General features: G+C 42.1%; 1 protein-coding gene, 1 long non-coding RNA gene and 1 pseudogene across 2 annotated transcripts; 1 reads left to right on the forward strand and 2 right to left on the reverse strand.

Moving 5' to 3' along the window:
• The first annotated feature begins 980 nt into the window (after positions 1 to 980).
• Positions 981 to 13,563, forward strand: LOC131125309 (uncharacterized). The gene is made up of 3 exons (XR_013627511.1): positions 981 to 1,109; positions 1,345 to 1,423; positions 13,229 to 13,563. It is a non-coding gene; the product is annotated as an uncharacterized LOC131125309 (long non-coding RNA).
• Positions 13,564 to 16,739: 3,176 nt separating this feature from the next.
• LOC131125307 (proteasome subunit beta type-5) lies at positions 16,740 to 25,140 on the reverse strand. The gene is made up of 3 exons (XM_058066739.2): positions 24,888 to 25,140; positions 23,774 to 24,080; positions 16,740 to 17,130 (listed from the first exon to the last, which is right to left on the reverse strand). Exons 1-3 carry the CDS (start codon positions 25,110 to 25,112, stop codon positions 16,847 to 16,849), a joined length of 816 nt encoding a protein of 271 aa, XP_057922722.2. The 5' UTR covers positions 25,113 to 25,140; the 3' UTR covers positions 16,740 to 16,846.
• Positions 25,141 to 25,540: 400 nt separating this feature from the next.
• LOC144898581 (proteasome subunit beta type-11-like) lies at positions 25,541 to 26,356 on the reverse strand (annotated as a pseudogene).
• Positions 26,357 to 26,790: the final 434 nt, after the last annotated feature.

The raw sequence follows: 26,790 nt of genomic DNA on the forward strand, positions 1-26,790 counted from the left end.
AAATTTGTGTGTGTATTTTCTTGTTAAAATAAAATGTTTACAATGTGCTGCAGGCCACAGGCCACCAATGGCCCCCAGGCCGCCCTTTGGACAGACCCGGTCTTGCCAATCTAGAGACCACTTTATGCCAGTTATTTGGCCTGTGCAGCAGTCATGCTTGAGTCCTATCATTACGTGTGCAGAATGCATTCAGTTATGCGGCCCCACACATCTTAGACATTACGCCCTCTTCATCCCAGCCGCTTTCGCCCGCCATTAATCCCATGCCGTGGGTTTCTAACCTCTTATCAAGCCAACCTACCGAGCCCGGGTGCGTCTTCTGAAATTCCATGCAGAGGCCACAGGAACCAATTAGGGACAATGACGGCCACTCTAGGAGAGATTAGAGAAACCCAAGTGAGCAGACAATCAAACAATTCTCGCCTGTTTTTTTTGTGTGTGTGTGGATATTATTGGAGAGGCGATGATAACTTGTCCTGGTGGTGTTTTCTTTCATTTTTAAATACGCTTAACACAGGCTGACATTTATTTAATGCAATAAAACGACATGCTATGATAACAAGCAAATGATATGCGCATAAAAAGGCTTTATATCTACTGTGAGACTACACAAAACACTTGGATACGTTTTATGTACACGGACATAAACAGATTTTTAATATTAAAACACAAACCTGTAGTCCATGGCGTGGAAGTGGATGGAAAAGTGAGACTGTCCCATCAGGGTCACAAACACTGTGGGTTAAAATATTTTCTTATTTTATGTAAATACGTAAATTATAAACACCAACGTTAGAAAATCTTAATATAAAATACAATTCACGATTAAAGTTTCATAATGAGCCTGCCCGAATCAAACAAAGACGGTCTGAGACGACGTAAACTCACCTAGCAAAAATGCCAAATGGTTCATTCCACCTGTTCGCGCTCCTAGCGGGAAGTGCCGTAAACAATAGCAACCGACAGACGTCAACAAAACTTTATTTATACACACACAGCGCCAACATTTGGGAACAAGGATGGGCTGATAGACGAAAAGAGGGGAAATACACGTACTGTATAAAGTTATCAATAAGTTTTACTTTTACATCTCAGAGCACATAACCGTGGTACGTTCAAGTGCAGTCGAATTAAGTGCGGAAAAAGCTGTTTTCAAGTGTATTCGTGCAGTGTTTATTTTTCTCAGTCAATTCAAACGCACCACAGGCGTCGTAAAAATCCGAAAACAAACAGGTGGTCAAACACAAAAGAATCTATCTTACTTGAATATTGAAGACATCCAGTTTTACCACTCTAAGGTTGCTAACAATATGGTGACATCTCTTCCTCTCCATGGGCTTTTAGGGGATGCGTTCAAGGACGATGCAACATGATGCCACGTCCACATTGTATACCACAGGGTGCTGCCATAAAGGAATAAAAGGTAAGGAAGGGGAGGAGGGAACTGGAATGAGTTCCCACACCCCCCAAAAAAACAGGAAATATTACATTAGATTAAATACAAGTACGTTAGCCAAAACGGAGGTTTAATATTATGAATTTACTCTAATATATTTGAGTGGTTAGCGCGCAGGCCTCACAGTTAGGATACCCGAGTTCAATTCCACCCTCGGCCATCTTTGTGTGGAGTTTTCCAAAAACATGCTAGGTTGATTAGCGACTCCAAATTGTCCAAAGGTATGAATGTGAGTGTGAATGGTTGTTTGTCTATATGTGCCCTGTGATTGGCTGGCCACCAGTCCAGTATGTACCCCGCCTCTTGCCAGGAAGACAGCTGGGATAGGCTCCAGCACCCCCTGCGACCCTCTTGAGGATAAACGGTAGAAAATGAATGAATATTTGAGTGGTTAGCGCGCAGGCCTCACAGCTAGCAGACCCGAGTTCAATTCCAACCTCAGCCATGTTTGTGTGGAGTTTTTTAAAAACATGCTAGGTTAATTAGCGACTCCAAATTGTCCATACTAGGTATAAATGTGAGTGTGAATGGTTGTTTGTCTATATGTGCCCTGTGATTGGCTGGCCACCAGTCCAGGGTGTACCCAGCCTCTCGCCCGAAGACAGCAGCCCCCCGCGACCTTCGTGAAGATAATGAACATGGGTGTCCAAACTGCGGCCTTCTTTTGGGCCAAGAATGGTCCCGTCTATGTTTTGACTAACAGCCTTTTGACTTGACTTTTTTTGTTCTTAACAGAATCTTATAAAAAGTTTCAAACTACTGTTTTTCTGCGTGGTGCGCTGCCATAGGCCTCGCTTATGCAGATCAATCAAATAATCTTTTTTTACCTTTGCCATCAAGATATCACGACAATGTGAATACCTGACAGAAAATGCCATTTAATCCGCATTTCTTGCCAAGATTCTGTAGTCTTAAACATTTGATCTGGTCTTAATATTGTCATCAGGAGTGTAAAAAAATGCTGAAAATTCAGCTGGTACATTAAAAAAGTATATATTTATATTTAATCGTCCGTCAGAACTGCCACTGTTGTATTGTATTTAGTTAAGAATGAAAAGCTAGTGATTATATTGAGGAAACAGGATAAACACAGCAAAACGCCGGAATTATCTTACTGGACTGGTACACAAATACCCAAATCTGTGGAGTTCTTTGTTGAAGATTCCAACTGGAGCTCGAAACCAAATAAGTGTGTGATTGTGTTTCATTTCAGATAAAGGCAACAATCAATAGTACTTTCATGCTTTGATGAATATCGAGCTGCGTTGTTTTGAAAAACACAAACATAAAAATAATATGTTTTAATTAGCGAGGATTGTGAATGCTGGGTAAGCTGTGCGGTCTGGTTAATTGTATGAAAGTTGTAAATATCTTTGGTTATTCTTTTTTTTTTAAGGAAAAACAAACTTGAAAGGTTCTTACAGTGTATTGGATAATACTGTGTTTCCGCAAACAGTGACGCTTAAAGACATTTTGGGACAGAAGTAATTGTTCCTTAGTTATTTCCCATTTTTAATGGACTGTCCAGATCTTGTGCGGATGAAGAAAACTGAACATGAGTTATTTTTTGCATGTCTGTGGAAAAAAAAAACCTGCTGATTTTGCTTGTCGTATGTCGTACCGGATGTAAGTAATTTGTCTTCAACCCAGTTCGCACCAAAGCCCTGTTCTTTTCCAACCCAGGCCGCCGGCTTTGTGTGCCGCTTAGGGAGCATGATACACAATGCGAAGAAAACAAAAAAAGTTAAAAAAAAGTAACACTGTGTGTAACATCAGAGATAAGATATAAGATGTGTGCGTTTTTTTTTTTTTTTTGTTAAACTCACTGGTGAGGAAAATGCTGTCCTGCTGCTAAAGCCACGCTATTTACCAAACTCATACTGCTAAGCTGATCTGTCGTTAGCTACAGTACGGAAGAGCCAGACTGAAGCTCGGTGCCTCGGGACAACAAAGGCAGGCAGAATAAAGTTATAATATTACACAAGTCCAAATTTTTTAAGATAGATGTTTATTTCCACGACACAGAATCCCTGGAGCGCTAAAGATAGGATAGCGACTGGATTGTTAGGTTGTCTTAGGAGACGTTTTGTCAATCATCCATGCATGCTTCATCAGTTCACGCTCAGTGACTAGGTAGACAAACACTAGTCTAACTAGGTAGGACAGCTGGACAGCAACTGGACTGTTGTGGTTGTCTTTGGAGATGGTCCGCCAATCATCTGAACAGGTTTCATGAGTTCATCTTCAAAGACTAGGTGGGACAATCACTGGTTTGACTGGGTAGGACAGCCGAAGACCAGCTGGACTGTTTGGATTGTCTTAGGAGACGTTTCGCCAGTCGTCCGAACAAGCTTCATCAGTTCACGCTCAGTGACTAGGTGGGTCAAACACTAGTCTGACTAGGTAGGACAGCTGGACAGCAACTGGGTCATTCAGGTTGTCTTAGAAGGCGTTTCACCAATCACTGAACAGGTTTCATCAGTTCATCCTCAAAGACTATGTGGGACAATCACTGGTTTGACTCGATAGGACAGCTGGACAGCAACTGGACTGCTGTGGTTGTCTTAGGAGACGGTCCGCCAATCACCTGAACAGGCTTCATGAATTAATCTTCAAAGACTAGGTGGGACAATCAATGTTTTGACTAGATAGGACAGCTGGACACCAACTGGACTGTTCGAAACGTCTTGGGAGACGTTTCACCAGTCGTCCGAACAAGGTTCATCGGTTCACGCTCAGTGACTAGGTGGGACAAACACTAGTTTGACTAGATAGGACAGCTGCAGAGAAACCGGACCATTCAGGTTGTCTTAGAAAGCGTTTCACCAATCACTGAACAGGCTTTATCAATTCATCCTCAAAGACTAGGTAGGACAATCACTGTTTTGACTAGATAGAACAGCTGGACACCAACTGGGCTGTTCATGTTGTCTTAGGGGACGTTTTGCCAGTCGTCCGTACAGGTTTCATGAGTTCATTTTCAAAGACTAGGTGGAATAATCACTGGTTTGACTAGGTAGGACAGCTGGACACCAACTGGACTGTTCGGATTGTCTTAGGAGACGTTTCGCCAGTCGTCCGAACAATCTTCATCAATTCACGCTCAATGACGAGCTGGTACAAACACTAGTCTGACTAGATAGGACAGCTGCATAAAAACTTGACCAGGTTGTCTTAGGAAGCGTTTCAACCTATCACTGAACAGGCTTCATGAGTTCATCTTCAAAGACTAGGTGGGACAATCACTGCTTTGACTAGATAGGACAGCTGGATATCAACTGGACTGTTTGAAACGTCTTAGGAGACATTTCACCAGTCGTCCGAACAGGCTTCATCGGTTCACGCTCAGTGACTCGGTGGGACAAACACTAGTTTGACTAGATAGGACAGCTGCAGAGAAACCGGACCAGGTTGTCTTAGGAAGCGTTTCACCAATCACTGAACAGGCTTTATCAGTTCATCCTCAAAGACTAGGTGGGACAATCACTGTTTCGACTAGATAGGACAGCTGGACACCAACTGGACTGTTCGGATTGTCTTAGGAAACGTTTAGCCAACCATCCGAGCTAGCTTCATTAGTTCACACTCAATGACGAGCAGGGACAAACACTAGTTTGACTATATAGGACAGCTGCAGAGAAACCGGACCATTCAGGTTGTCTTGAAAGGCGTTTCACCAATCACTGAACAGGCTTCATCAGTTCATCCTCAAAGACTAGGTAGGACAATGACTGTTTTACTAGATAGAACAGCTGGACACCAACTGGGCTGTTCGTGTTGTCTTAGGAGACATTTTGCCAGTCGTCCATACAGGTTTCATGAGTTCATTTTCAAAGACTAGGTGGAATAATCACTGGTTTGACTAGGTAGGACAGCTGGACACCAACTGGACTGTTCGGATTGTCTTAGGAGACGTTTCGCCAGTCATCCGAACAAGCTTCATCAGTTCATGCTCAATGACGAGCGGGACAAACACTAGTTTGACTAGATAGGACAGCTGGACAAGAACTGGACAATTCAATTTGTCTTCAATTCAAAACGTTTCGCCAACCATCCGAGCTAGCTTCATTAGTTCACACTCAATGATTAGGTGGGACAAACACTAGTTTGACTAGATAGGACAGCTCGGCATCAACTGGGTTGTCCTAGGCCATGACACTACACGGAGACTTGGGTACCAAAACATGAATCTGAATTGAATCAGTTCTCGGTAGTACCGAGGACCGATTTGGTTGGTGCCTGTACAATTACCCAATTCCATCCCTCCGTACAAGTGATGGCTACTTTCAGTCCTAAACAGGTTCTACTGTATTTCAAATTCTATACTTGTTTACAGTGTGAACACATATGAATGAACTGGTGGTTGGTTTGAATCAGACCTTCAAGTGTATCCCTCATCCGTACATACCTTATCCGTCTTCTTCGTACTTCATGTTCCACACCTTCCTGTCGCTCTCTTTCTCTTCCCCCATTACCCCCCCCCCCCCCCCCCCATCCTCTCTCCCGCCATTCCTTTCAGAGCTCAGGACAAAAATCTGCACTCATTACACTGATGGCCCTGATGATTGTCTTGATTGGTACGCTCTCTCTCCCTGGTGCTTCTTCCCCGTTCTGCAGCTTGCTCATGCAGCAGAAACACAGCAGCTTCAGTTCTTTCTCTGTAAGCATAATGACTTCCTGCTCGACCCAGCAAACGGCAGATATACACAGATATACATGGAAAAGATCACAGAATTATCTATAAATGCTTGGATTCTTCCTGGTAAAAAAAACAGCAGAATGGAAAGTCAAATTAAGATGGAGTTTGCTGAGTAATTTACTTGTGTATACATTGAATGAAGTGAGGGCGGCACGGCGGTCGAGTGGTTAGTGCGCAGACCTCACAGCTAGGAGACCAGGGTTTAATTCCACCCTCGGCCATCTCCCCGTGCATGCGTGGGTTTTCTCCGGGTACTCCGGTTTCCTCCCACATTCCAAAAACATGCTAGGTTAATTAGCGACTCCAAATTGTCCATAGGTATGAATGTGAGTGTGAATGGTTGTTTGTCTATATGTGCCCTGTGATTGGCTGACCACCAGTCCAGGGTGTAGAAGACAGCTGGGATAGGCTCCAGCGACCCTCATGAGGATAAGCAGTAGAAAATGAAGGAATGAATTGATTTTTTTAATTCATTCATTTTTTTTTATTCATTTAATTTTTTTATTTTTTATTTTTTTATTTTTTTATTTTTTTATTTTTTTATTTTTTTATTTTTTTATTTTTTTATTTTTTTATTTTTTTATTTTTTTATTTTTTTATTTTTATTATTATGATTTGATCATAAGCATCCAGCATCCATATCAAACTTGCGCAGGCCGCACTAACATTAAACTTTCATATCAAGGCGGGGGCCTCAAACTAGTGTCCTGCGGGCCACATTTGGCCCGCGGGCCGCGTGGTTGAGACCCCTGTGATTGGCTGGCGACCAGTCCAGGGTGTACCCCGCCTCTCGCCCAAAGATAGCTGGGATATGCTCCAGCACCCCCGCGACCCTCGTGAGGAAAATGGATGAATGAAGTGAAACAATGGAGTCAGGAGATCCTGGTGTTTTGTCCGGATTCTTCCCACATCCCCCAAAACACACGTATAATGTTTATATGTGTTCACGCGAAATCAGATGGGAAAGGCTCTATCTCACCTGTAACCCTAAGGAAAGGTGATATAGAAAATGGATGGATCCCTAATGGTGCACATTTCACACAGATAGAATGACCTGCATGGTGGATGACGGTGGCTGCCACCACTGTATTTTACTGAAACAGTGCAAGGTTTATGTAATGTGTGTCCCATTTCTCCCTGTTCCCCTTATTCTTCAGTCCCTCTAGAATTTCTTTAGTTTTTTTGCAGATTATTAGGCCCAAAATGTATAATATTGCAGCAGCTTTTTTAAAAAAAAAAGTTGCATTGGCTTAAGGTTTATTTTATTCAATAACATGGCATTAACTTGTTATCAATTAGCTGTATACATATAGACCAGGGGTCAGCAACCTGCGGCTCCAGAGCCGCATGTGGCTCTTCAGCTTCTTTGTTGTGGCTCCCTTTGCAATGTTTGAATATTTTTTAACACCCGAGTGGGGAAAATGCATGTGTTTGTAATGAGTTTAAAAAAATCCAACTTTGTGTGAGACCATGAATGCATCCTGACTGAGTTCTGACAGCAGACAGGATGCTATTCAGTTCTCTCTCACACAAGTAAACATGAAGGAAAATAAGTAATACTTTACCATGGGCTGCACGGCGTACGAGTGGTTAGCACGCAGGCCTCACAACTAGAAGACCCGAGTTCAATTCCACCCTGAGTTTGCATGTTCTCCCTGTGCATGTGTGGGGTTTTTTCCGGGTACTCCGGTTTCCTCCCATATTCCAAAAACATGCTAGGTTAATTAGCGACTCCAAATTGTCCATAGGTATGAATGTGAGTGTGAATGGTTGTTTGTCTATATGTGCCCTGTGATTGGCTGGGCACCACTGAATGGTGAAGTAATACTTTCCCAGAACTACTTGATAATTCCAAAAAATATATTAGAGATCATTTTTTAAAAAGACTGGTGCATGGGAACTTGTTTGCCAGAGTAAACAAATCAGGTAAGTTTACTGTACTTTACACATATATTTATGTAAGTTTATCTCCAATACTAGCAAGAGTACTCCAACTCGTCTTTTGTTATCTGAACTACTTTGATACCCCCTAATTGTTTTAAACATACTATGTTTTGCGGCTCCAGGTTATTTTTCTTTAGTGTGCAAGAGGGTAAAATGGCTCTTTTCATAGTAAAGGTTGCCGACCCCTGATATAGACAAACAACCATTCACACTCACATTCATACCTATGGACAATTTGGAGTCGCTAATTAACCTAGCATGTTTTTTTGGAATGTGAGAGGAAACCGGAGTACCCGGAGAAAACCCACGCATACACGGGGAGAACATGCAAACTCCACACAGAGATGGCCGAGGGTGGAATTGAACTTGGATCTCCTAGCTGTGAGGTCTGCGTGCTAACCACTCGACCACCGTGCAGCCCCATTTCAGTATATTTTTCATCAAAATAGTAGTCATGCCAAAACATTGTGTTGCTGCTGGATGTTCATACTGTCCGAGTGATACTGTAAGTTTTTTGACTCAAGTACCCGATTCACAATTTGTTGCACATGTACATGTACAAGTTTATAGTTTTTAGATGGGTGGCTCCAGTAAATTAAGTACCCGATTCATGCGAGTTTCTGTGCATGCACTCTGTTGGATGACTTGACTTGAGTACCCGATTCGAAACTGTGCGAAAATAGTAGTCATGCAAAAAGATTGTGTTGCTGCTGGATGTTCATACTGTCCGAGTGATACTGGTGGCCAGCCAATCACAGGGCACATATAGACAAACAACCATTCACACTCACATTCATACCTATGGACAATTTGGAGTCGCTAATTAACCTAGCATGTTTTTTTGGAATGTGGGAGGAAACCGGAGTACCCGGAGAAAACCCACGCATGCATGGAGAGAACATGCAAACGCCACACAGAGATGGCCGAGGGTGGAATTGAACTCGGGTCTCCTAGCTCCTAGCCACTCGTCCACCGTGCAGCCCCATTTCGGTATATTTTTCATCAAAATAGTAGTCATGCCAAAAGATTGTGTTGCTGCTGGATGTTCATACTGTCCGCGTGATACTGTAAGTTTTTTGACTCAAGTACCCGATTCACAATTTGTTGCGCATATATATGTATAAGTTTATGCATATGCGCATTCGCTCCGTGACGGGTGACTCGAGTTTTTTGTCTCAAGTACCCGATTCACAATTTGTTGCACATGTACATATACAAGTTTATGTGCATGCGCTCCGTGACGGGTGACTCGAGTCAACTGAGTACCCGATTCATGCACTCTGTTGGATGACTTGACTTAATTGAGTACCTGATTCGCAACTGTGCGAAAATAGTAGTCATGCCAAAACATTGCGTTGCTGCTGGATGTTCATACTGTCCGAGTGATACTGTAAGTTTTTTGACTCAAGTACCCGATTCACAATTTGTTGCGCATGTACATGTACAAGTTTATAGTTTTTAGACGGGTGACTCCAGTAAATTCAGTACCCGATTCATGCAAATTTCTGCACATTGGATGACTTGACTTAATTGAGTACCTGATTCGCAACTGTGCGAAAATAGTAGTCATGCAAAAAGATTGTGTTGCTGCTGGATGTCCATACTGTCCGAATGATACGGTACGTTTTTTTAAAGTTTTTTGACTCAAGTACCCGATTCACAATTTGTTGCGCATGTACATGTACAAGTTTATAGTTTTTGAGGATGACTCAAGTGAAACGAGTACCTGATTCGCAACTTGTTGTGCAACTTTCTGCGTGCTTTGTGACAGGTTACATGAATGATTTGAATACACGATAATCTTTCCGAGTTTTTTTGCGACAAATTACTCATAAAAATCGAGTACCCAGGTGGGAAAGTTCGCTTTGTGACGAGTGAATCCAGTACCCTGACACACTCCAGTGAGTGACTCATAAAAAGTCGAGTCAGTAAAAAGGAATGGAGTTCCCCTCCACGACTCAGTCAGGGGGGGGCCAAGGTAGAAAAATGCCTGACATGAATAAACATCTATTCCCCCCCCCCCCCCCCACAGTGCAATGGAAACATCATAGGCTGAATAACAAATGGAGCTTGACTGCCGGACACGCTAAAGCTACAAGGGAGAATTTTTACGATGCAGACAATTACGCTGCGGGATAAACAAAGGGAGGTAATTAGCAAAAAAGCAATTTACCTAAATCTTCACTATTCAGCAGCAACAAAGAATACCGATCGGTCGTGGTGTCTCTAATGTCGGACTGTTATTAGTCAGCAAGGTCTTGACGAGGAACTGAATTAAAGCGCCATGATTTCGTCCATTAGCCATTCACTCTCATTACGCCGTCAATTTTGTCATTCCCACACAAAACTAAAAGCTCGGCTATTGTTTGCATCCGGAGAAAAAAACTTCCAAGAGGTCATTACTCACTTCTGGCATTTTTGTCTCGCTTCTGGAAGAGGAAGTCATAAATAATTTTTTTCCCAGCACCGAAACGACGTGTCACTTACTTCCGAATCACTCTCCGCCGCTCTTAACATCACTTCTGTCACGTACCGCCCAGTGGATCATGTATCAGTGGGCGATCATCCGTTTTGGACGGGTACCCTCTGCTATTACCCCCACCCGCCCCGCCCTCTTGGCGTACTGCTGAATTACAACGGCGGATTCGGTGAAGAGCCAGGAAGCTGAGAGGGCTGAGCGAGGGTAACGAGCGCCGTTGGGTGGGTAATTAATGGCTCCATTTACTCATTGGTACTGCTGAGGGTGTGGGTGTGCCGTGGCATTGATCAAAGCCGGATCAGGCCCCCGAGGGGAGTGGGTGACGGTAGAGGGTGGTAGATGGGGTACAATGGATGGATAGATGGATGGAGTAACGGAGAAGAGAGTTTGCTCGCAGGGTTTTTTTTTTTCCTGGAGATGGAGGCTGTCAAAACATTGCTTCCCTTAGAGGCACTTCAAATAGAAAAACACACTGTAGGTCTATATTTTCTGTCAGAATCATGAAGTGAAGAAATTCAGAGGGAAAATATAGTTGATTCCTGCTTTTCACGGGGATTACCTACACAGGGCCACCAGCAAATGGTAAAAAAAAAAAAAAAAACACACAAGTATTAGTTTGATGCGCCTCATAAAAATGGCTTCGGTCACAGTACATAACCACGCTGTGTTCAAGGACCGCCAAAGAAAGTGTAAAATCCCAACTCGGCTTAAATACGTTATATATTGTTTAGAACTGTGTTTTTGGTAATGGTAATGGTTTTATTTCATTTGAACATGCATCAGATTACAATTGAATGCATCACATAATCAGTTCACAGTTCCACATGTCCAAAAGGAGTAGGAAGAAGCAAAGCTTATTAAATCCTACCCCTCCATCTGGTACTTTTACAATCAGTAACTGTCACATTTGATCACTTCCTGCTTTCCTAATATAGTTTAAGTTTTTCTTTTAATATTTTTATTTTTATTTTTATTTTTATTTTTATTTTTATTTTTATTTTTATTTTTATTTTTATTTTTATTTTTTTTAATTATTGTGATTTTTTTTATACGACATTAAATTTACAAAAATGACATTTAAAGTTCATGGGTAGACAAATAATTTTTTTCAGATTAAAATGAACAAAGCATTATTAGAGCCCTGTAGACATGACAAAACACGACTATAGTCACATTTATACTCTTTTTATTTACAACATATTGCGCAACTGCAGGGTCTTGAGACACATGCTAACTAGAGAGCTAGCGACCTAAACGGTTATTTCCTTTAAACTTAAATAGCCAAAACCACTTCCACACGAATAGGGAGGATAACTATTAACAGTTATTTAACATGAACATTAATCAAACGTAATAATTTTTTCTGGGTCATCCATATCAAACTTGCGCGGGCCGCACTAACATTAAACTTTCATATCAAGGCGGGGCCCTGCGCCGCGTGTTTGAGACCCCTGCTGTATGGTATCATGTACCCGGAAAAAATTATTACATTTGATTAATGTTCATGTTAAAGGTTAAATAACTGTTAATAGTTATCCTCCCTATTTGTGTGGAAGTGGTAAGTTTTTGGCTATTTAAGTTTAAAGGAAATAACTTGAAGGCTACCGTTTAGGTCGCTAGCTCTCTAGTTTGCGAGTTAGCATGTGTCTCAAGACCCTGCAGTTGCGCAATATGTTGTAAATAAAAAGAGTATAAGTGTGACTAAAGTCGTGTTTTGTCATGTCTACAGGGCTCTAATAATGCTTTGTTCATTTTAATCTGAAAAAAATAATTTGTCTACCCACCAACTATATGTGGTTTCTTAAGTTTTTATTATTATTATATTTATTTATTACTGATTGATTTTCTTTATTCTTGATTTGTTTATTTATTTTTCATCTTATTTTGTGTAGAAAAATTAAAATTAAGATATTTGAGAACAGTGGAATGTTTTATCAGAGCTTTTATTGTAGAAAATCGGAACCAAAGCACTGAAAAAGTTTGTATATTTTTTGTTTTTTTTTTGGAAAACCTGATGCGGCCCAGCCTTGCCCAGGCCCTAGCTCCAGTGGCCCCCAGGCAAATTGAGTTTGAGACCCCTGCACTATAGGCCACCCTTCAGCTTCCATTCACCTGCAACGGTGCCCTTCAGTTTCAACAGAACTTGAGCTAAGCAACTACGTCCACAACTCAGTTTCCGTTCCCACGAGGGACACAAACGCCCCATGGAAGCGCTACCAGCGTGCTATAAAATAATACGGCCGGTAGTAACATGGGAGTAAGTAGAGTGACCGTGGCGGGCGCCATTGCTCTTACTGCCCCTGTCGCTTCCTGACCCTCTCGTCTCCGCTTGGCCGCGAGGCAAGGCCGGGGCTTGCTTGACAATAAAACAAACCGACAGGCACCATTTACACAGTCAGGTGTCATGACAGGGGATAAACAGCCGGCCGCCTAGGGCCTCTTGAGCCAGAGTCTGCATTAATCATATAGGCTATCGTCGTTATCCACGCTATCATCATCATCATTGAAAGCAGCGTTAGCTTTGTTGGGTGAAACCCGCTGGAAGAGCAGCGTGAACTGAAACTGAGCGACTGTTTACTTTGTGAATTAACCCCCCCCATTCCTAAAAAAAATAAAAAAAAATAATGCAACAAATCCTCACTCTCTACAGGCTGGGGACGAAAAACAGAGAGGCGGCGGCGGTGGCAAAGCACGCAGCAGGAATGACAACATTGCGGCTGTCATCACCGGCGGATGAAAAACAGCACCTCTCAAATGAGGCGAGGCTGCGGATGACTCTTGCGCCGATGAGGAAGTGGATGCACGGGGAGCACAAATGTAATTATCTTCATGCCAGCTTTGTTGTTTGTCAGAACCGCATGCATTTTAAGGACCAGGGTGCGCTGATTGGATGACACCCACAGAATATTCCGGGGTGGACAGACGGGAGTCATTACCTAGGCTAAATAGAGTTCTCATGGCAGGTGGTTAATCAGATCGGCTATGGGTGGGGGTGTTTTGTTTTGAAATCTGACACAAAAAAAAAAAATCAGGAAAATAATCAAACTCTTAATAATCTCAGATTGTGTAATTTATGATTTATAATTTCTAAATTAAAACACTCATTCATTTTATACCGCTTATCCTCTGGAGTCTATGCCAGCTGTCTTCGGGCGAAAGGCGGGGTACACCCTGGACTGGTGGCCAGCCAATCACAGGGCACATATAGACAAACAACCATTCACACTCACATTTATACCTATGGACAATTTGGAGTCACCAATTAACCTAGCATGTTTTTGGAATGTGGGAGGAAAGCGGAGTACCCGGAAAAAACCCACGCATGTACGGGGAGTCGCTAATTAACCTAGCATGTTTTTGGAATGTGGGAGGAAACCAAAGAACCCAGGCATGCAGAGTGTGGAATTGAACTCGGGTCTCCTAGCTGTGAGGTCTGCGCGCTAACCACTCCACCGCCATGCAGCCCCGCCTCATATACAGTGATGTAAAAAAGTGTTGCAATGGTACCTTGGTTAACATCATCAATCAATCATTAAAACCAAAACGGACTCTAACCAAAGCAAATTCTCCCATTGAAAATAATGTAAATCCACATCAAACTTTTTTGAGTTAATTTTTTTTTTTAGTTTTTTTTTTATTATAAATTGATTTTAGCTTTTAAACTGTTTTAGCAAAACTACTTAACCAGTCGCAACATGGTCCCAAGAAATTGGAAGAAAGGCTAAAGAGAAGCACCAGTCTCTACAATACAGTATGTATTTTGGGTTGTGTGCACGGGGAGAACATGCAAACTCGACACAGAGATGTCCGAGGGTGGAATCGAACTCGGGTCTCCTATCTGTGAGCTCTGCGCACTAACCACTCGACCGCCGTGCAGCCCAGGTGAATGAATATGTTATGAAAAACAAGCTAAAGTATCAAAGCTCACTTCCGGTCACATGATGGCGACGGGTCGCTGATGTCATCGCAGTCTAGCCGCTGTTTTCAGATGATGACCCAGAACGCCATTTCCAAATACGTTATCGTTTTGACCGTGTAGATAGCCTCTCAAGTGTCAAATAATACTTGCACCATTAAAATCGACTGGTATAAACATTGCAATCAAACATAAATCCGTGCGTATAAAGAAGCGACTTCATTTCATCACCATATCATCGTTATTTTCCATTGAGACCATCTCATTTGCATTTATCGAAATCCCATTCTCATCCCATCTGCCACTAGTCACCTGTGAAACTAGTTTTTAACCATTGTTCTATAGGCTTTGTCTTTAGATTTATCCCATCCGCTTTATTTGTGTTTATTCCCCCACCATAAAACCCACCGAAGGGGCACACGCTGCTACTGCCGGGTCGTTACATTGTAAAACAACTTGGCAGGGTGGCACACAAAACTTGTGTAGTCAAGACTTTAAAAGGAATTTAAGTATACATTTCCCTTCCAATTAAAAGATGTGTTTGTGCAACATGAGTAAAAGGGGAGAGGAATATTATCACTGAGGGTGAGAAAACACTGCAACAACTCCGGGGGCACAATTATGGAGGCTGGTGTGCTACGCAATTAAACACTGCAACTTCTGCTAATAAATGCAGAACATAAAGCAAGACATAGCAGGTTTGGGCTTAGCGCTAATGCTTAATAGCCATGGACGCGGATGACTGCAAACTAAATCTCTTCAACATTTTGTTTGCTAGCTCATCGGACAATATATACACAAAAAATACATGTACTGTACTTAAAGTTTGGCGATAACCAAAAAAGATGCTAACCGAGGCGGATGTTAACCGAGGTTCAACTGTGTATGTGTTGCTTTCTGATATCGATCATTATTCCATAACCATAACCTTCCCCTCTATTTAGCCGGCGGTGGATGCAGAGTGGAAAACGTTCTCCCATCCTGTGTGGAAGTGGTAAGTTTGTTTCCTCTTTCTTTTCCATTTGAAAGCTACAACAGGGTATTAAGGCCACATTGACAAGTCGTAATAATCACAGAGTTTGATAAAGTTGTAAAGTTGTACATTTACAAGAATATATTTGTAAATATGCCTGGAAAAAAGTTGGATTTACGAGAAGTTGTAAATTTTAAAAAAATTATTTGCTCTTAAATTAACTACTTTTTTCCTCAAACTTTATATCATTCCTAAATTTAAGTCATAAATTAACAAGAAAAATTTAGGAAAAAATTAATTTACAACAAAAACAGTCGATAATTTACTACTTTATTCTTGTTAACTTGTGAAAAAATTTTTTTTCAAAATCTATTTTTTTTTTAATGAGGCCGTAATTCCTTGTCACAGAAACCCTTAAACTTGGAAGAAAATTTTGAGGGCTAACATGCTAATTCACTAGCTTGCTAGCTTGCAGCCATCAAGAGTCCATAAATCCATTTTCTATACCGCTTATCTTCCCGAGGATCGTGGGCATGCTACACCTATATCCCAGCTGTCTTTGGGCGATCCAGTGTAAACAATACAAAACAGGACTGCAAACGTGACCATAGGGGTGTTATTCCATGTCTACAGGGCTCTAATAATGTTTAAAAACTGCATTGAGAAAGCCATAAACAGGTTTTCTATGATCTTGCTATGAAAATATTCCATTAACATTGAATTAATTTATTAATTGGTTGTCGACTGTATGTTTCGCTTCAAAGCAACTATGTTGCATTAAAGGACCACCAAATAAAGCAGGAAAATCAACGCTTGATGTCAAATGTAAAAAATTGTGAACTTTTTTTTAGTGGTATTGTACATGTATGCTGTAAATTTAACCTGTATCAAGTATTTCTAAATTACCAATGATATATTAATATTGTCCCATAGAGGGAAAAAAAATACTTAAAATCCTCGCCCCGGCAGGGCTGTGAGATAACAAATGTGCAGGGCTACATTTCCTGTATGTACTTTACATGAGGAATGAGACTGGCTAGGAACTCAAATGTTGATTGGAAAATAACAGCATTTTTCGGAAGGGGGGGGAGCGCAAACATATTTTGTTCTGCATTAAACGCGGAGCAAGCATCAGCTCACTCCCACACAGCACCAAAATATGTTTTGAGTCATTGCAGCCCCTCATATATGATCTGCAGCGTTACAAGAACAAGCTATTACAAATAGATGAATTACCTACCATTTTCATGGAAATGGAGAACAAACAGTAAATGAGTGCTTTTTTTTTTATTAATATCAAGCCAACAGATACTTCAGAATGTTTTGAATTCTGAATAAAAGGACTAAATGACAGTCTCCTCCCCCGAGAATTTGCATAATCAAGCGTTATCTTTGTATCGCTGGTGGAGCTCCAACACGTCATCCTGAGAGATCCTGGTCCAGCCTTCGCTGTGGACATGGTAGAGGTTGACCTGCCCGCCGCTGTAGGCGTCGCGGAACGTGGCCTGGTAGATAGCTCGGCGGCCCAGGTCGCAGGCCTCTTCTACGGTCAGATCCTGCCGATGGCCGCTATCCATCACGCCGTAGGCGTACATGGATCCGGAGCCCACGGCGAACACGTCGCCGCATATTCGGTTCCCCTCTGAGTCGACGTAGTACAGCCCTGCAGGGAGGGAGGGAGGGAGGGGGGGGGGAGCAAGTGAGGAAGCACTTTAGAAGAGTCGTCTGCATTTGTTCTGAAAATCGAGACGACATGCGATGACAGCCAACGCCGCCACTTTTACACAAAACTTAAAAGCGTGCACGCGGCGTCCTCTGCAGAGACAATGCGAGCAGCTGCAACCTTTCCGAGTGAAGCAGCGCCGGCGAGATAGTGCAGCTGCATCCACTTCAAGCCGAGCAAGGAACCTGCTGACGACGCGCGGACCACATCCGTCGTCCAGCTCCGGGGTCCCTTGCTGCAGGGCTGTATTGATCCCCGGCAAACCTGCCAAAAATTAACTATCGACCCGCAAAAACCCGAGCTGCACAGATACCTGCACCAACCCCGGCACCTCTGGGGAGGACGAACGCTGCGAGCACATCCAGTGGAAATGTGACTGGTGTCATATGCGCCCACTCAGGTATCATCGTCACTCTGAATATGGAAATGGGAATGACACATGGAGACGGGGCTCGCCCATAGCCACCATTTTAATGTCAGGGTCTCTGTGCTCATTATCACATGACAGGAATCCCTCGTTTATTGTGGTTAATTGCTTCCAGACCTGATAAGTACATTTCCTTAAAGTAGGATGTCTTATTTTTTCCTATTTACAGCATAGAAAAACTGTTTATTCATTCATTTTCTACCGCTTTTCCTCATGAGGGTCGCGGAGGGTGCTGGAACCTATCCCAGCTGTCTTCAGACGAGAGGCGGGGTGCACCCTGGACTGGTGGCCAGGCAATAACAGGGCACATATAGACAAACAACCATTCACACTCACATTCATACCTATGGACAATTTGGAGTCGCTAATTAACCTAGCATGTTTTTGGAATGTGGGAGGAAACCGGAGTACCCGGAGAAAACCCACGCATGCACGGGGAGAACATGCAAACTCCCCACAGAGATGGGGGGAATTGACCCCGGGTCTCTTAAGTGTGAGGCTAACCACTATAACGCCGTGCAGCCATGTTCTAAATTTTCATTCATTCATTCATTTTCTACCGCTTTTCCTCATGAGGGTCACGGAGGGTGCTGGAGCCTATCCCAGCTGTCTTTGGGCGAGAGGCGGGGTACACCCTGGACTGGTGGCCAGCCAATCACAGGGCACATATAGACAAACAACCATTCACACTCACATTCATACCTGTGGACAATTTGGAGTCGCTAATTAACCTAGCATGTTTTTGGAATGTGGGAGAAAAACGGAATACCCGGAGAAAACCCACGCATGCACGGGGAGAACATGCAAACTCCACACATAGATGGGGGGAATTGACCCCGGGTCTCCTAGGTGTGAGGCCTACGCGCTAACCACTATATACGCAGTGCAGCCATGTTCAACATTTTCATTCATTCATTTTCAACCGCTTTTCCTCATGAGGGTCGCGGAGGGTGCTGGAGCCTATCCCAGCTGTCTTCGGGTGAGAGGCGGGGTAGTCGCCAGCCAATCACAGGGCACATATAGACAAACAACCATTCACACTCACATTCATACCTATGGACAATTTGGAGTCGCTAATAAACCTAGCATGTTTTTAACCGCCTCTCGCCCAAAGACAGCTGGGATAGGCTCCAGCACCCCCCGTGACCATTGTGAGGAAAAGCGGTAGAAAATGAATGAATGTATAAATAAATAACGTAATGCCCTGATGTCTGTGAATGCCCCTCGCCTTCTTGACTGTGCTAATCGCTTGTGACGCCGCCACGCGGTACGTGGCATGTTTATGAGAATCGCCAATTTGGACAAACTAAACCAGACCAAATCCACAGCACCCCTGTTGGATGCAGCCAAGTAGTACGCTCCATTTTGCCTCAAGATTGTGATTCATTCACAGTCAATTCCACATAATATGTATACTTTTTTTTGCGCCTTTGTAGACATGGGGAACCATTAAAAGATAGCACTTTTCCACAAGAGAAACCAGTGAAAATTTGACTCGGGAAGCGCTCATCTCTCTGCCACGCTAGTGAACGTGTATTAGAGATGTGGAGGGCCACTTGCTTTTCTGCGGTAGTGGTGGTGGTATGGGGGGGGGCCCTTATAATTCCTTTCAACTGACAAATTGCAGCTTCCTCAGCCTGTCGTTAGCTTGCCTTAATAATCATGCACTGCCTGCCTTTGCATGGGGGTAAATTGCCACTCTTGACACCTGCCTGTTCCAATTGAAAACTGTTAAGAACTTGTTACAAACACAATGGGGCAGGCGGACAGTTAGAATGGCAGCCTCTTGTGTTGAGCACCGCGCGGTTTGACGGCGAATGAGGCGATCCAAGAATAGAATTGGAGCGGCAAGGGATGGGGAGAGGGAGGGCGGGGGCACATCCCACGTTTTTTTCCTTTTCAAAACACTGCGCAGTGTCCATACGTGGCGTACCTATCCACGAAGACGGGAGGCACGCGTTAAAAAGCGGAAAGCGGCGGAGCGTCGTTAGCCACGAGGCGCTGGCCTTCCGCTCCATTAGTTCACCTGACAGCAGACACTTTTATGCAGAGACTGCAGCTGGCTAGTTAGGTGAGAAAGCAGCGTGCGGAGGGTGAACGGCGGGTTTGAATCTCACAGCTGGATATCCGTCTTCCCATTAAGGATGCGCCACCCTGTCAGGGATCGTAATTCCCACCCACTTAGCATAAAATACAGTCTGAATAGTAAAACGGTAATCCTTCCTCCTTGCGCTGAACTACGAATGCAGTTTTGTGTTTGAATACACATAGTATTTCGACAAATGAAGTAACATACAAATATAAGGCATTCAGTTGTAGTGTTCTGCACTGGTCACTAGGTGTCAGTCATGTTCAGTGAGACACAAGTAATAGGTGTGTAACGGTGACTGTAGGGGTGTTATTTCATGTCTAAAGAGCTCCAACAGTAGTAAAAAAACTGCCATCTACTGGATGGAATTGTAATGACAAGCAAATCAGACAGTCCTGTTAAGCAGTCATCCCTTGCCACTTCCAATTTCACGGCATCACTCTATGAAGGTTTTCTAAAATATTAATAAATCATTGCTGCACATGGTTGAATATAACTATTATTAAGTCCAAAAAATAAGCATTTTAAGCACATTTTTAAAGCATTTTTCAAGTATTGAAATATCTAAATCAGGGGTCTCAAACTCAATTTGCTCGGGGGCCACTGGAGCTCGGGTCTGGGTGAGACTGGGCCGTTTATACTCTTTTTATTTACAACATATTGCGCAACTGCAGTGTCTTGAGACACATGCTAACTCGCAAACTAGAGCGCTAGCGACCTAAACGGTAGCCTTCAGGTTATTTCCTTGAAACTTAAATAGCCAAAAACTTACCACTTCCACCCGGATAGGGAGGATAACTATTAACAGTTATTTAACCTTTAAAATGAACATTAATCAAACTTAATAATTTTTTCTGGGTACATGATACCATACAGCATCCGTATCAAACTTGCGCGGGCCGCACTAACATTAAACTTTCATATCAAGGCAGGGGCCTCAAACTAGTGTCCTACGGGCCACATTTGGCCCGCGGCCCACGTGTTTGAGACCCCTGATCTAAATGGTGTAAAAAGACAAATATAATGATATGTGGTATTATTGATTAATATGTGGTACCTCAAAATGCATTGCCCACTATGAGATTCTGATGGTATGATAACCTCAGACAATAAGACACAAAGGTCGGTTTTCTATGCTCATCACAAAAAGTATTTTTTTAATATAAATCCCTGGAAGAAAAAATGAGGGATTGCTATACAGCATGTTCTCCACGACTACGCAACTCGACATGTTATGCTATTTTAATGTCTTTTCCAAGCGTGCTTGTCAGTCTGTGCAGCCTGTCATCCCAACTCCCCAAGTGGACGGCTGCTTCTTATCACACCTCGCACCGACATACCACAACTGAATTGCTCGCGCGTTCCAACGGTCATTCTATGACTCTTCCGTGGCGCGTGCTTGTTTACATGACATTTACCTGCCCCCCCCCCGGCACTGACTGACAGTGCATGCTCCTACAAGCATACGGATCATTATTTTCCTCGATTGATTGAACACACGTCATTCACCTTGGTTGACAGACAAGCAGGACACTAGTTTGAGGCCCCCGCCTTGATATGAAAGTTTAATGTTAGTGCGGCCCCGCGCAAGTTTGATATGGATGCTGTATGGTATCATGTACCCAGAAAAAATGATTACGTTTGATTAATGTTCATGTTAAAAGGTTAAATAACTGTTAATAGTTATCCTCCCTATTTGTGTGGAAGTGGTAAGTTTTTGGCTATTTAAGTTGAAAGGAAATAACTTGAAGGCTACCGTTTAGGTCGCTAGCTCTCTAGTTTGTGAGTTAGCATGTGTCTCAAGACCCTGCAGTTGCGCAATATGTTGTAAATAAAAAAGAGTATAAATGTGACTATAGTCGTGTTTTGTCATGTCTACAGGGCTCTAATAATGCTTTGCTCATTTTAATCTGAAAAAAAATTGTCTATCCACCAACTATATGTGGTTTCTTAAGTTTTTATTCTTTTATTATATTTATATTTATTTATTATTGATTTTCTTTATTCTTGATTTGTTTATTTATTTTTCATCTTATTTTGTGTAGAAAAATAAAAATTAAGATATTTGAGAACAGTGGAATGTTTTATCAGAGCTTTTCTTGTAGAAAATCCGAACCAAAGCAAAGTTTATTCATTTTTCAGTTTTTTATAAATGTGCTTTGTTTTTGTTTTTTTTTTTTGGAAAACCTGATGTGGCCCAGTCTCACCCAGACCCTAGCTCCAGTGGCCCCCAGGTAAATTGAGTTTGAGACCCCTGCCTTTCATAGTGGGCCGCCTCGTTCTGTGGAGCAGCAAAACTACTGCTTGAAGCGGGAAAGAACATATACTAGGCTACAGTGCCCTCTAGTGGGAACTTCTGACACCTGCACACATATGTTGCATAAGTAACAGTCAAGACTATGCATATGTTGAATTTATGACTAATACTTCAATACTAATAATTTCACTTATATTATTGAAGCACTTGAAGGGTGCCTGACATGATTCATCACCTTATGTTATATACGTTTATATTATTTTATATGACCTGGCTCTACCTACCCATGACGAGCTAGCTCTCACTGGTCATCAAGGTGATGACGCCTGTCAGCTAATGCACAGTAAATAAACGCTAAATCAAAATGGCAGTCAAGTTGTGTTGCTGCTGGATGTTCACAGTATCTGACCAAGACTTTTCTGAAGCATAGGCAACTCGAGTAATTTACACTTAGAATTACGTGTTTCGAAGGCAACCGGTCTTCATCTCCATGCCTTAAGGCTTGAGTCACATCAAATATAAATGTCATTTTTGCTAGTTAACAGTTGGCTGTTGGATTACTTAATATATAACGCATTTAAGCTAAGTTGATGAATCACGTCAGGGAGGCTTTAAATTTCTACTCTGTTCAACGTGCATGTCACAAAACTCAAAAATAAACTAATAATAATAATAATAATAATAATAAACTATATCAACTAATAGCTTCAGGGTTTTAACTAGTGTCATGTGTGAGGACACTGGAAGGCACCTTAGACTGTGTGCAGCTAGCATGAAAGGATTAAGTCTGCCTATCTTTTCCTGTGGCCGTTTGAGGCACTTTTTCGGAATACTGGGAAAAACAAGGACCCCAGAGGGTTGTTAAAATTACACCCTTATCTACGCACCGAAAGGCATGCTGGGTAGCCCGCTCTACTCTTTGCCAACACGCTACATTAGGGGTCTCAAACTCGCGGAGACGCTAGTTTGAGGCCCCCACCTTGATACCAAAGTTTCATGTTGAAATGACAGCTTAAAGCACAATTAACATGATTTTGCCCCGCCCATACTGTTACCCTACCCTGTTTTGCTTTGGATTAGCAATGAAGCTAAAGGCTTATGACACTAGGTACAAATAAATAAAGCATCTCATCAAACAAGTTACGACGCTGCTCCCAGATGGAACTGAGTACGATGCTAACTTGCTAATTGGGTAAAATTATTACGTTTCATTCGTGTTCATGTTAAAGGTTAAATAACTGTTAATACTGTACATTTGAATCTGAAAAAAAATAATTTCTCTACCAACTGTATGTGGTTTCTTACATTTTTCTTATTTGCTGTTTTATTATTATTTTACTAATTTATTACTGATTGATTTATTGTCTTTATTCTTAATTTGTTTATTGATTTTTTTATCTTATTTTGTGTATAGAAAAATAAAAATTAAGATATTTGAGAACAGTGGAATGTTTTATCAGATATTTTGGTGTGGAAAACCGGAACCAACGTACTGAAAAAGTGTAGGGTATAGCAGAAGCAAAAGCATTTTTTATTGATTTTTCTTCCAGTTTTTAATAAATGCTTTGAAAACCCAGAACCTAGCTCCGGTGGCCCCCAGGTAAATTAAGTTTGAGACCCCTGCGCTACATTATATTTACTGAGTAATCATGTAACGGGTGCCCGTTGGTGCATGTGTGTCAAAGTATGTTGGTTAGCGTCAATCCCTGACACCTTAAGACACCAGAACTGACAATCTGGGCTTTTAGCTCGACGGTTAGCGCTTTCAAATTTTCAGTCAGGCCAAAAATATATGCACATATGTATTTACCTGGTCCTCGCTTGTCCCAGCCACAGACCATGGTCCCCATGCTGAGTCCCATGCCGTTGTATTGGTAAACCATGTTGGCAAGCAACTTGGAGGCGGCGGCGACCGAGATGCGCTCTTTGTTGCGGAGCTCGTAGATGCGGCACTGGCGGGCCAGCAGGCGCTCCCAGAAACTGCAATCGGCCGCCCCGCCGGCCATGGTGCCCAGCAGGTAGGGGTTGATCTCAATCACTTTCTTGACCGTCTGGGAGGCAATGTAGGCGCCCGCTGTGGCACGGGAGTCCACCGCCACGATGACGCCATGCTCAAACTGAAAAGCAGTAACAGAAAAAGAATGAGCATCACAGTTTGATGTGTGTGCAAACGTTTGATGGAAGAACGTTGCTTGTGAAATTACCCAACTCCCAGAACTGCAAGCGTGGAGGCAAGTCCTAATTTCTACGCTGTCTAGACTTTGGCCGAGATAACATTTTATTTTGATGACCAATTTTGAATTAAACCAAAAATCAAGTTTATTTGCACTTCTAAACATACTTTTTTCTCTCTCCTATGAGGTTCTGCTTTTCCATACATCACCACGTGTAAATAATATGCAAATTAGCACGTGACATCATCAACTTCTCCGACAGCCAAATGACAAATGGCTACTTTTCTTACTGACGAGTTGGTCACACATTCTAACGTATTTGTTCACAAGTATAGTTAAATATTACATATGTAATGCTATTTATAGATGCGCAGTTGTACTGTTTAACGGCAAAAAATGACACCCGGTGCCACAGGTAGGTCGCAGGCCTGTTGCAAACACGGCATTGATATAATTATTAATTTAATGAACACTTGGTCTTTCTATCGTTATAAAGATGGTTCAGTAAAACTCAAATCAAAAGACAAGATGGGAACCTTTAAAAAATAATAATTTTAAATGTCATGGCAAGTAAATTTGTGGTTTTGTTTTAAGCTAGCTCTTCGTAAGGATGCTAACATGCTAACACTGAGACAACAATAGCGTCTGTTAAACAACGTCCCGCCTAAAATGACTTGGATAAGACACAAATCTTGTAATAATTGTATATTTTAAAGGAATATATATCAACTACAGTATTCGCTGACTTACTTTGAAAGCTAATGTGGTCGTTCCGTGTAGAAACTCTATTTTCCTCTCGATGCCATCCTCGTCCGCGGCACGAAGCGGATTTCTGATGGAAAACCTCAGGTTGGTTCCCGACGCAGCTTCGAATCCCACACCGCTCAGTCCGGGCTCGGAGTCAAAGGTAGATGTTTGTCGGCCACCGAATGAAAAATCCGCACAATCACTGTTCAACACACTCGCGAGAGCCATCTTTGAAACTGTCGGATGAATAAGCAACTTCCGGTGTTTATGTTGTTGGCTGTTTCGTGGTACCCACAGCGCCCCCTGTATGTGTGGAGAATTACTAATATGCTGTATGTACGCTGAGGAAAGGGCTAACTATAGGACATTTTTGATATTTTAACAACTTTAATAGAAAATTACATATAATGCTACATGGCCAGATCATTTTGTTTTGTTAATTTTGGTTTGTCCATGACTTTTGCCCTTTTGGATGAACTAGCAACTTCCGGAGTTTATGTGTTGGCTGTTTCGTGGTACCTACAGCGCCCCCTGTATGTGTGGAGGATTACTAATATGCTGTATGTACTCTGAGGAAAGGTCTAACTATAGGATATTATTGATATTTTGAGAGCTTTAATAGAAAATTATACATAATGCTACATGTTTTGTTTTGTTCATTTTGGTTTGTCCGTGACTTTTGCTCTTTTCTTATAATATTTCCTTCTGAGGTCCTCCTTCATTCTTTGACTCCATCCATGCGCTGAAGAGGTCCACGCTGTTTCCTGTGAAGGCATCCTTGAGGGTGGCCCTGAACACAGCTTCTTTGGCCGAGGAAATTGCTTTTTCTTTACTCAGACACCAACTCAAGTCACTGTCTAGCAAACCATAAGCATAAGGAGAACCGGATCCAACAGAAAACATGTCAATACATGTTAGATATTAGATTAGAAAACGGATATTAAAACAATATTTTAATACCTATTTTACTATTTTATTTCTTATTTGATCTTTTAGTTTTGGATTAAATTCAATTTGTACCTTTATTGTATTTTATTTTTACTTTTTATTTTACTAGTCTGTGCAGCAATTTGGAAACTCTGTTTATAAAATGTGCAATATAAATAAAGTGGATTGGATTGGATGTCACCTTCCAGTTGGGAGCCGCTTATCGAAAGGCGGCACTTGTGTTGCAGTTGGTAGAGTCTGATCTCTCATCAGAATACGCTGCCACAATGTCAATGTCTGTTTTTTGAGCAATGGGACATTCCACATGCATGCGTGTCTCCTGCTGCAATGACACCGCCTTGAAAGATAAAACCCAGGGTCGTTGTTCCGTGAGAAAAGGGTCTGTGGCTATGATGGTGAGGTTTTGGTGAGGCCAATGTTGGTGTATAAAAACTTTCTTCTGCATGATTTAGTCCCCATCCGAGGTTGTAGCAGTTAAACAAATCCACTGATGTGCTTTTCTCCTTCAGAGTTGGGGCAGTCATGTCCTTGAAGCGACAAATATATTCCAAAGCCATGAGTGAAGTAGAAATAAATTGATTGTAGGATCAAAATTGTCTCTCCAGACAAGCAGACAGAAAGAATTAGCCTCAAAAAGATGAAATTGAATCCATAAAAAATGAAAAATTGATAAACTCCATTCGTTATCAACTACCAACTAATCTCACCCTAATGTTTTGCAACTCAGACAAATTCACCCTTTTTATAGCACCACCAAATGTGAGAGCTTGAGGAAAAAAGGATGGATTTCCTAGTTGACAAGCGCAATTCTATCTTGCCCGGAGTGAAACTGATATGGAGCGACGCCGCTTTCTGCAAACGGTTTCACATTTATGTTCATTGCTTTCTGTTTGATGTGAAGGTACAACATTGAGCAGTATAGACTACTTTCTGTTTAAAAAAAAGAGTCTAACAGGAT

This window comes from Doryrhamphus excisus, linkage group LG6 (assembly GCF_037039965.1).
Source record: "Doryrhamphus excisus strain RoL-2023G ecotype Guam linkage group LG6, RoL_Dexc_Guam_v1.1, whole genome shotgun sequence".
NCBI lineage: Eukaryota > Metazoa > Chordata > Actinopteri > Syngnathiformes > Syngnathidae > Doryrhamphus > Doryrhamphus excisus.